The following is an 11,701-nucleotide window of genomic DNA, read 5'->3' as shown; positions in this document are numbered from 1 at the left end:
AGAATCTACGTAGTGACATGATTGTCCCTGACTAATATTTGATAAAAGGACACACCACATGTGTACAGCAAAATATCACTACATATGACCAGATATTTGTTTTGCCGACAAAATCATGACGGCTTTTTGGTCCGTTCGGTGAATTCTGATATTTCCGACAGCACTCAAAGGTAGCATGACTCTAACCGATCATAACGACGGAGGAAGGGAACGCGTCAGTTAGCCGTTAGCTCAGTGCGACAGTTAAGTTAGGTTACACAACATACACGCAGTGAAGAAGGTAAGGTTTAAGATTTAAAGTTTGTCAATGTTTTCATCCAGTTCAAATCGTTAATTGTGATAGGCGTTGCGGTCTGTCTGACGTACAACTGGCTAGATATCATAACACAAAAACCTGCCGCCGCTGTTAGCATAGCTGATGCCAGTTGGGCTAATAACAGCTAACGTGAGTGAACGTTGACGTTAACTGCTCAGGAAATGTTCAGAATAACGTTAACGCCAAAGCCAACGGGATGGTATTGTTTATTGTCTCGTATAAGCATCCCAATGCACGTTATCTTTAGGTGATAGCATATTAAGTTAACTCATTTTCAGTCACGTTACTTTAAGGTTACATATTGCAAAACAAATTTACGGTTGATGTTACGATGAGAGGACTGCGAAGCTACTGAAGAAGTCAGATTTAAGCAATAGCTTACATTTCCTTCCAATTAATTTTAGATTACCATCTCCTAGTTTTAATAATATACTTTGAAAGATCTGAGTTGTAAACGTTTAGTTTCCCAAGTAACGCACCTTGAATGAAAGTGATGCATACTGTGACTCGGAAACGCACATAATTAATGCCATTTGCCTTTTCAGGAACATTGTCTTTTTAAGGATTGCCATATGGATTCTCCTCGGCAGGTGAAGAACCTGAACGGAGAGTCAAAGCGCAATCAGAATCCTCCTCAGAAAGATGCCTATGACAAGCTCCTCAACCAGCACAGCAGCAGCAAGTTTAGTCAGTATTTAGAGCAATATGCCAAGGATGCAACATTTCAAAAGGAAGGAAATGGGCCAAGCACCCTGCCCAAAGCCCAGAGTGACATGCAGAACATACCACAGAGACACCGGGATCAACTGGCCAATGATTTATCTGTTTCAAGTGACTTCTCCCTCTCTTCAAAGAAAGGTAAAGGAGAGGAGAGTACCCTGTCATTGTACATGGAGAAACTAAGCACCCGCAGTCCTCAGCAGGAGTTTGAAAGGAAGCAGGGTGTGTCTGACAGACAGCGATGGGGACAGAGAAGAGACACAGCCACCAGCCACGATGGCGACGTTGAGTCTGGTGAGGAACTTGGCTCTTTAAATCCCAATGAATCCAAAAAACACCTGAAGCAGCAAAAGAAAGCCAAGGACTCTAACAAAGATGTTGCCTCAAAGGAGACGGATTCATTTGTGGGATGTCCCCAGTCCCCAAACACAGCCGGTACAAGTGGACAGGAACCAGAGAAGATAAAGAAGGCTAAGAAAAAAAAACTTTCACGGCACCCGGAAGAGGTGAAAAGTGGGGAAGGCACATTCCAATCGGGGGTTGACACTCAGGTGTCAAGGCCCAGGTCCCCTTTTGGTAAAGATAAAAAACTGCAGCAGCCCAGAGGTAAATTGTAGAATATGGTTTTGCGATGTTAATTCTCAGCAGCATCTGCATTACATTTGTTATGATATTGTAGTTGTGTATATATTTGATGGTTTATGATGGATGAAATCAATTAGTTCAATATTTTTCAGCTCCAAGTGCCAATTCTCCTGCTGACAAGAGTAAGAACAAAGGACCCAGAGGAGCAAAGAAACGCATTTTTGAATCCTACATGACGTTTGAGGAGGTTTCCCATGGCCTTAAAAGAGGAGAACTTATTCAGGTAGAAACCTAGAGTAACCGTTCCTGAGCTGAGACTGCATTATTATCCAGATTATGAGTATGGGTGGTATTACTCAAAGTGTTCAAACTATTAAAGCAGCGAATACTACAATATACTGATGGATCCATTTCTAAATTCTACATACTTTCTCTGCAGGGACAGTTAAGAATCAACCCAAAGAAATATCATGAAGCTTTCATTCCATCTCCTGTAAGTTCAACCCAAAATGAATTTCACAATTAATGTTTTGCTGCCTCAACAATTTGTTTAATTATGGGTTCCATACAATCACCATATAGATATTATCTGCAGTATACTGTGATAGATATAAATTTGCATGTGATTGTATCTTCCAGTACATTAACATCTGTCTTGTAAGGTTTACAAAGTTCAAGGCAGACAGGAGACGTCAAGCAATCTCTCTTTATCTTTGCAGGATGACGCACGAGATATATTTCTGGATGGAATTGTAGCTCGCAACAGAGCATTGAATGGAGACATAGTGGTGCTGAGACTCCTCCCTCGGGAGCAGTGGAAGGTAGAGTACACTTACCAATCTATGTACAATATATTTTTAGTTTGAAAGCTGCATTTCTTAAACTTTGACATCAGTTTGATTATTCTAACAGGTTCCATTTTAGCTCCACGGGAAAGAAAACGCATTGCTGAGTGTCAGAGGATAATGAATGTATCTCTGTTTAGGTCGTGAGGTCCGATACTGAGGGTGAGGGTGCCAGTGAGTCGGATACCCAGAAAGAAACTATTGTGCAAACAGCGCAGAAGAAGACTGATCGCATGCCCAGGCCTGGTGGAGTTGTTGAAGGCCAGTCTAGCGACCAGGAAGAACTCCGCAAATTGCAGAATACCACCTTCACCGACACGGGTAGATAGACTTGTCTTTGAAGCAGCTGTTGCCAATCACAAATAACAAGCTGTATCACATTGTAATAATTCCGTTGGTATTTGGTAATTTTCATTCAACTTTATTTTGACTGTTGATTTAATAGTCTGAAGAGAGTATCAATACGCAAAAACAAATAAAGGAAGTAGATTCAGCTAATGCATCTACATTTTTCCTTTCATCCGATGGAAATAGGGGAACATCTGGAAGACCCCTCACTCCCCCGGCACAACGGGGAAATACTCCAAAAGACTGCAAGAGTAAGTCTCGCCTATCAATTTTGCTGTATTTTGTTACGCCTTCTCTTTTTCTTTTTTTTTGAAGAAGTTACCCACTAAAAATGACCACAAGAAGAAGTGTTCATGTCCCAGCTCAAACAGAATGGGCTTGAAGAGAAGGTTCTATGTGACTTGATTGCCTAACCCGTCAGCACCTTTGCCCAACGAGTTATGCTAATTTGCCACAACAACTTTTAACATTTCATCTGGCTACTTCACAATAAAAACTACATTTATTTTCTCTGAAAGGCTGTAAAGATAAAAAAACAAAACTAATATAATTACTGTTTGCAGTAACGATATCCAAAGGTTACAAAAGTATGTGTCATCCATGTTCAGAATACTTTAAAATATGACTTCTTTCTCTTCCAGGTGGTGTTCATCGTTGAAAAGATACACTCGAGAGCTGTGACGGGCTGCCTGAAATTCCTACCAGATAAGCCTTTTGCCATGTTCTCTCCTGTGGACCACCGGGTGCCACGGATCAACGTTCTGCTTGCTGACTGTCCCCAAGACTTCAGTTCCCGCCCGGGCGACTACACCAATATCTTGTTTGTATGTCGGATCACCAACTGGGAAGCTGACAGCAACTTTGCAGAAGGGTGAGTGTAATATTCAAAGCTTGGTGCAGGGAAGCGTTTCAACAAAAAAACTGATTTTTTTTCCTAATGTTTTCTCTAGTCAACTGTCTAAGACACTGGGTCAGGCTGGAGAAATCGAGCCAGAGACGGAGGGCATCCTGATAGAGCACGGTGTGGATATTTCAGAGTTCTCAGATGAGGTGTTGGACTTTCTACCCAAGAACCTGCCCTGGACCATCCCTGCTGATGAGATTACAAAGAGGAAAGACCTGAGGTAGCACTACATTCTGTTCTGTTTTTATGAATATGTTCTCCCAGTGGAAACATGCTTCATCAGCCAGAGCCAGCTTTTCACAAAAGGAGAGACATGAGCTTTGTGGATTCACACTGAGAACGCTAGTCTGCTCTATTAAGCTAATGACTGCTACAGAGAAAAATGTATTTAGTTTTATTTTAGGATTGATATGTATATGAATCACAAATCTCTGTTTTCTGATGTCTAGGAAGGAGTGTATTTTCACCATCGACCCTGCTACGGCCAGAGACCTGGACGATGCTCTGTCCTGTAAACGACTCCCTGATGGTAAATTATATTAACTGAAGAGCTCAGTAATGATAATGAATTTCTGATTGTAGATCTAGATACTGTTTTTCCTGTAGATATGCCGTTGTGTCATATTGTCCTTTTAAACACAGGTAACTTTGAGGTGGGAGTTCACATTGCTGATGTGAGTTATTTTGTGAAGGAGAACAATGCTCTGGATACCATCGCCAGCCAAAGAGCAAATAGTTTTTACATGGTTCAAAAGGTGAATGCTCCTTGATCAGCATCAGTGTTGCAATTGAAACTAGTAGTTGATCTGACAACATTGTGTTGCATTTAATGTCTTTTTGGAAATTGTTTTCAACATAATCCACAGTGATGAATGATAATAAACACATGTGGAACATATTTGTTGTTGTTGTCCAGGTGATCCCCATGTTGCCCAGGTTGCTGTGTGAGGAGCTGTGCAGTCTCAATCCTCTCACTGACAGACTCACTTTCTCTGTCATTTGGAAAATCACACCGACGGGAGAGGTATGACGATTTCAACTTCATGGACCTGTTAGAGTTGCACTCAAAGGATGATAAGTCAACTTCACAGGTTGATTATTTAGGCTGATATTGTGATGTTATTTGCTGTTTTCTCACTGCACCTAACTCTCCCCCCCCCCCCCCAGACCCTGAATGTGTGGTTTGGCCGCTCGGTTATCTGCTCCTGCGTGAAGCTGAGTTACGACCATGCTCAGTCCATGATCGACACCCCTGAAAAGATTTTCGCTGCAGAGGAACTGCCACCTACGGACCCGAAGCATCCCATTGATGAGATCCACCAGGCTGTGCTCAACCTGCACTCCATTGCACAGAACCTCCGGGCTGGACGCTTCACATCAGGAGCCCTCAGAATGGACCAGGTTAGCCCTCTTTCCCTTGTGTTTGGCTCTCGTCTCCATGGTGGGGTTTCCTTTCATTGTCTTTTTAGCTGGTAATCATGGTGTCATCTTTTTATTTCAAAATAAGTTCATCAAAGATGATTGAATAGTTTGTTGGATGACCTGTAACAAAGACTATTTGAGCTGGCTTAATTATATAATACTTATAAAATAGAAAAAGATTATTTTCACATGCATGCCTTGTGTTTCAGTTGAAACTATCCTTCACCCTGGACAAAGAGACCATGATGCCGCAAGGCTGCTACGTTTACAAGTACAGACAGAGTAACGAGTGAGTAACGAAGCTTCCTCGGATACATCTCTCTGCCTGTATCCCTTCTGGGGTTTTTTCCCTTCCAAAATGAAACTTAATTTGATGCAGTTTATTCACTTCTCATCTCAATCATTCTGTAGTGCTTGAATATCAATCTTTTTGTTTTATTTTTTCTACTGCTCTGGCCATTTAACCACGGTATCATTCAAATCTGTGTTCCATAGGTTGGTGGAGGAGTTCATGTTACTGGCTAACATGGCGACGGCAAAACAAATCTACAAGAATTTCCCCCAGCTGGCCCTGCTCCGACGCCACCCTCCACCGAAGGCCAAAATGGTGGATGAGCTGCAGGAACTTTGTGACCAGCTGGGACTCAGCATAGATTTCTCCTCTGCGGGGGCGTTGCATGTCAGTACTCTCAATTTGGCAAATGTAGTCCTGTTTCTAATATCTCAGAAAAACTAGAAATTATATTTTGTCCTGCTGTTTAGATGTTCTTTTTGTGATCACGTTTATAATTGCAGCATTTAAATGATATCTTATATGGATTTCATGATTTTTATTGTATTGTCTTTAGGTATTTCACAGGGGATCTGAGGCTCAATAAGTGATTGTAAAAGCTTTTGAGTCATTTAATTTACTCAAAAGGATGTACGATAAAAAAATCTATATTACTGATTAAAACCTTTTTTATTCTACTTTTCCAACATGCAGAAGAGTCTCAACACGTTTGATGATGATTATGCTGAGTCCAGAAAAGAAGTCCTCACCCACATGTGCTCCAGGCCGATGCAGGTTAGAGCGACGGGCGCCGCTGAAGGACTCTGACCTTTTGCATTATCTAATCAAATGTGTGTGGAATATGTTTGCTTTTGTAAACTGCTAAAAGACAGTTTCTTAATAATAGGGAGGGACATTTCAAGTAAATAATTGTTGGTAACTACTCGAATATTCTTTGAAGGTAAAACCTTTTTTCTTTTTTTTAATAATGGAGTAATTATTCATAAATTAAATAATTTCTGACTATCCCGAATTAACTTTGTCAGATTTATAAACTGAATATGTACTATTTTCACGCGAAAACCTTTCCAGGGCTATTTCTGTAATTTATTATATAATGTGGTTTATTGTTATTTTGCAGATGGCGTTGTACTTCTGTACCGGTACACTTGTGGATGAGCAGTTGTTTAAGCATTACGCCCTAAACATTCCTCTCTACACTCACTTTACGTCACCTATCAGACGCTACGCTGACCTCGTTGTCCACCGGCTGCTGGCTTCTTCCCTGAGTGAGTACCTTCTTGTCTCTTTTTAGATGCGCCAAAACATACACACATACGCATTTAAAAAGCAGCCTCCGATCTCACATTGAGTTGATGCATTGTTTGTGCCATTGTGTCTGCCCTTCCTGATTGGCTCTGTTCCTGCTGTGCATACATGTCGTCTTTATTTTCCAGTCCTCATTATGTGCATGTCTGTCCGTTGCGTGTTTACATGCAGATTGTGGGCCGAGTTTGGGGTTGTCATCAGAAGACGTCCAGAAACAGGCCAAACGCTGTAATGACAGGAAGTCCATGTCCAAGAGAGTCCAGGAGCTCAGCGCTGACCTCTTCTTTGGCGTGTTTGTAAAGGTGGGTTGCCAAATTACAGATTGGATTTATGTCCTCTTTCCTGCAGTGGCTTTTTAATTTCTCTAAATATGTAATCGACCACTTCATAAGTGCTTTGTTTTTAAAATGTGTTTTTAAATGCAATTAATGACTCCCTTTTTATATGTTTTATATATTTTCTATGACATTAATATTGGGTATAAAACCATAGCCTCAACATTGAAGTACTTTTTTGGGCTGTGCGTCACAGGAGTGTGGCCCTCTGGAATCTGATGCCATGGTGATGGGGGTGCTGGATCAGTCCTTTGATGTGCTGGTTATCCGATATGGAGTGCAGAAACGCGTCTACTGCAAGGTGAGCTCCACTACACTCGATTTAAAGAGAACAATATAGTAGAAGTTTAGTCGTAGCATATAATAAGTTTGAGCAGCATCTACAATATGCATTCTAGTACAATGACTGAAAAGGCAGAGGCATAATGCTCCTGTATGCCTGTCCGACACTATTATCATTTAGGATACCCCCCAATAAAAGACTTTTCAGCTTTATACACATTTGTTGTAAGAAAACAATTATTTAGTGTTTTTTTTTTAGATGTTGACTTATTTTTTTTACTATGCTCACAGTTCTGAAAACAAAGACTTCAGAACTCCCACCTTTTATTAATTTCACTCGAATAGCAATGTTTAATCAACAACGACATATAATTGATTTCCACTTTAAAAATACTATCGATTTTATTTGTTCACATAATTGACATTTTTTTGTAGCTTGTTTTTACTCTGGGGATGGATCAATGATGCCATCTAACTATAAAAGCAGGGAATTTCTGTTTGTCCTTCACATATTTTAAGAACCGTGTATTTCTGTGGATTAATTTGACCATGCGACATGTTCAATATGAATAACTTTGAATGAACAATTGAGCAGTGCTCTGCAGCAGCTGGGGCGTCCAGAATGTGGTCCACAGAGGGCCGTTGGGGGTCGTGGCTCATTGACTGCAGCTTTGCTGCTGGAGGCTGGACTGAACTCTCTCACCTCCCTAAAGTCAACTAGCACAAGTGGATGGCCCACAGCATCAGCACCACGCCATCGCATAAAGTTGTTCATGGTTTTACCATCCTAACTTAAATACCTCCATTTACTACGTCCATGCTCTACTTTATAACCACAGTTATTTAGTCAAAGCAACGACTGATATGCCTTCTTGGAAATTATTGCATCCACAAAGTGTATTTCACCGGTGTGTATCCATTTACCCCAAAACCAGCTCGTGTCCAGAAAGTAATGGACTGTCGAAGTAATGTGAAAGTTTAATCTGAAACGGGAATTATTTAATTATTTGTTTCCTCCAGTCTGTTGTGGGCGTGAACAAATTCCACTATAATAGAGTGGGGAAGAAATCCGAGCTGACTCTGTTCTGGACACCAGAGGACCCGGAGAAAGCTCCAGTCGAGCAGGTGAGCGCTGCAAACGGGGAGCATGCTTGTGTTATGGTATATAGTCTGTTAATAGGAAATATAAAAATGATTCAATAGAAATGGAGAAATTGGATTTATTACTTCTTGGAGAAGTCAGAATTATTATTATTGTTACTATTATATTAGAATATGCTCTCCGTTAAAACAATTCACAGCATAAAGATATATTTTTTTATACAGTAAAAAACAAGATTACCAGCTACATCTTTCTAGCAAGTGTAACTTTCTAACTCTAGAAGTTAGAAAGTGTCTTGGATAAAGCAAGTTTGACAGAATACATATTGCAATGATTTCTTATTTCCACTTGCAGGTCATTTCAATCTTCACGTTGGTGAAGGTGCAGCTCAAAGCTGACGTGGCACCCATGAAATACAGCGCCATGCTCCAGAGGCCCGAGGAGAACGAGTCGGACTATGAATCTGCGGAAGAGCACACGGACGCTTGAATGCAAATTTTGAATTGCACATTTTCTTTTGTTGATTGGTATAAATAGTATTGTCTTAGAAGCAGTATTGCTTTGGTAAGCAAGGGCATCACTGACCAGGTCAGCCAGATTTGAATTGAAGTTCCCACTGCGTTTCAGATTAACTGTAATTCCCATTCCATTGTGGTTTTTGTGTCTTGATTTGCTGTGGAAGGAACCTCCAGCTTTTCTTTGGTTTCCGTTTAATTTCCACATGACATCGAAGGTCACATGCATAAAAGAAAAGTTGTCTTTCACTCTTCAGAAATTAATAGAAATATGCTTTGGTAAATGGTTAACAATTTGACTTTTATAATTTTTAGTAAGTGTTTTAAAACTTGTGAACTCTGACACTATTTTAATGTAATTCATTAGTGGGATTTCAAATTGAATTGTGACACAGGTCTGACAGGAAAACATGCAAGGTGGCATTAGTTGGATTTTGCTGTTGATTTATTGACTTTTTATTAGTTTCAAGTTTCAAGTTTTTATTGTCACATAGAATGGTATTGATGTGATAACTTGTACAAGAAAGCTGATTTTCTGTTTACCATCAGTATCTTTGTTTGCAAAGAGGATAACACGCTACTGAAGTTTGCTCTGTTGGCTGTAAAACAACTTCTTGTGGCCAGAGGGAAGTTGCATCAATCGAACGTAAAAAATAGTTTGCAGTGAAACCGTTTGACCCCCATCAGATTAACAGGATGGGTATCGATTTACAAAATAACAGCTACCGCATGCCATCCAGAATTTTTACATCGTCCTACAATACGTAGGTTTTTTTTTTAAAGAGATGTTTCACATTCTTCTTTGTGAATGAAGAGGCCGACGGTCTTCTTCAGGTTCTTAATGTCAGTCATGAAGAACAGCTCATAGGACTTCATTTGACTTTAATTCTTAAACATTGTGCTTGTCTAAACTAAGGCAAGTTATTGTTTTTAATAGAAAACATAGAAATGACTTTAATTGCTGCTGAAAGTAGTTGGTGGCCTTGAGATTGTTTGTGGGATTTCTTCATGCTCAGTCAGTTGGACTTGATTTGTGCCGCAGAAATTCTGTATTGGACCTCATTAATATCAACTGAATTTCAGCCTTAATTTAATCAAGCATTTATTTTTGCAAAGCTGCACATTTTTTAAATGTTTGTGAGCCTCCCATTTTGCTTTAACGAAGTCAATGTGCCTCTTTAGTTCTCGGTGCCATGTAGCGTCGTACATCAGCGGCTCTGCATTTTATTTTTTTTGCATTTCAATTCTCTTTTCGTTAACTTAAAAGCTTGTCACAGTTTTTTTTAAAATGCCATTTAACAAATGTTCTTAAGTTATTTGTGTTCACAGGGACTGTTGGTTTGTGAACTGTAAATGTATTTTAAACATTGTTCTGGAAGTTAAGTGTTTGTTCAGAACTGTCCTGTAGGATGTGTTTCTGTGATTTGGGTTGAAAAGAAAACTGCTTAATTCTTCAGTTTAAAAACCTCCAGCCTGAACTTCAGTCAAAAGAGAATTCAAGTACAATTTCTGTCTTTTGAAAAGTGACATGTAACTTTGATTCTGTTCTGTATCGAAAGTTAATGTGTCTGCTTCACCACCATACGGCGCAATAGATGGTTGTCCTTGTCACAATGGAAAATAAATTCATGTGAACTCTGTTTTGTTTCTTGAAGTCAGTTTAAAGATAAGTACGTGTTGGTGACGCTGAAGAAGAGTCACCGCTAAGCAGTGAGTGATCTCGGCTGCCAGTGACAGCCCGACTGAACTGTGGCACTGCCCTCTTCTGTCTGTCTCTATTGTGCATCAACGGATAGTCTCTGTTCTTTATTGCCAGGGAGTGTTTGTAATCAAACTACCATAAACCCACTGCACCAGCATAGAGAAGCTAATGAGGAAGAGAAGTGTGGCACCGTGAATGGCCGCACCTTTTATAAGTGACGGTGTTGTATAAATCCACACCGAAGATGATGACCAGAGGTCTTTCTGAGGTGCCCCATCCTACTTGTTCACGTCTGCTTCATGCTGCTGTAATATATATATACTTAACAATGCATCAAAAAACTTGTATATGAGGGCTATTTGTAAGGGACACGAAGAGGACAACTGATTTAATCCTGAACTGAAAAAATAAATATTTTAAAGATTAGTCACATTGAAGTCAACAGCCAGTGTTGAAGGGACTTACCTTTGGAACAGTAGCACGGGCTGGTGGCAGTGGATTGTTTGTTTTCTTTTTGTCTCTATAGCTCGAGGAGAATTCCTTATTGGAGCTAGACACACGGATGCCAGTGACTCCCATCTCAGCCAAGTGTTTGACTTTAAACCCACACAACAATATGACTTTACTTTTATAGTACTGCAGATAACTCACATTTTCCTAGAAAAGGGAGGCTTCCCTTTAGGTATGAAGTCCAACTTCTAACCTAAAACTGGAGATAACTGATAGGATTTCATTACAATTGTACAACCACACAAATAAGCCTAAAGTTGGTCTTCCAATTCAAAAGATAGTTTGTTTAATCTCATATTCTCATCTTTATTGCCATGACTGTTCTTGAGATGCCTCTTTGGATGTAAAGAGCCAAGGTCCACAGGCTGCATATAAATTCATTACAACACTCGTATTTTTAAAACTATATGAATGAGCTTGTTCTAAAAAAGCATCTGATTTGTATTAGTACACGACAGCCGTTGATTATTTGGTATCAGACTGCATTGAAGTTTCCCCATTAGAAAAAAAAAGAA

General features: G+C 39.9%; 1 protein-coding gene across 1 annotated transcript; it reads left to right on the top strand.

Moving 5' to 3' along the window:
* The first annotated feature begins 218 nt into the window (after window positions 1–218).
* dis3l2 (DIS3 like 3'-5' exoribonuclease 2) lies at window positions 219–10,614 on the top strand. The gene is made up of 21 exons (XM_056421458.1): window positions 219–280; window positions 862–1,642; window positions 1,774–1,904; window positions 2,061–2,114; window positions 2,341–2,442; window positions 2,607–2,787; window positions 3,001–3,065; window positions 3,456–3,685; window positions 3,765–3,938; window positions 4,168–4,247; window positions 4,361–4,473; window positions 4,635–4,742; window positions 4,886–5,119; window positions 5,350–5,429; window positions 5,636–5,819; window positions 6,126–6,206; window positions 6,553–6,700; window positions 6,912–7,042; window positions 7,272–7,376; window positions 8,378–8,482; window positions 8,814–10,614. Exons 2-21 carry the CDS (start codon window positions 889–891, stop codon window positions 8,946–8,948), a joined length of 3,195 nt encoding a protein of 1,064 aa, XP_056277433.1. The 5' UTR covers window positions 219–280; window positions 862–888; the 3' UTR covers window positions 8,949–10,614.
* Window positions 10,615–11,701: the final 1,087 nt, after the last annotated feature.

The sequence above is a fragment of the Pseudoliparis swirei genome, chromosome 8 (assembly GCF_029220125.1).
Source record: "Pseudoliparis swirei isolate HS2019 ecotype Mariana Trench chromosome 8, NWPU_hadal_v1, whole genome shotgun sequence".
Lineage (NCBI taxonomy): Eukaryota > Metazoa > Chordata > Actinopteri > Perciformes > Liparidae > Pseudoliparis > Pseudoliparis swirei.
This window is presented reverse-complemented; position numbering and strand designations above follow the sequence as displayed.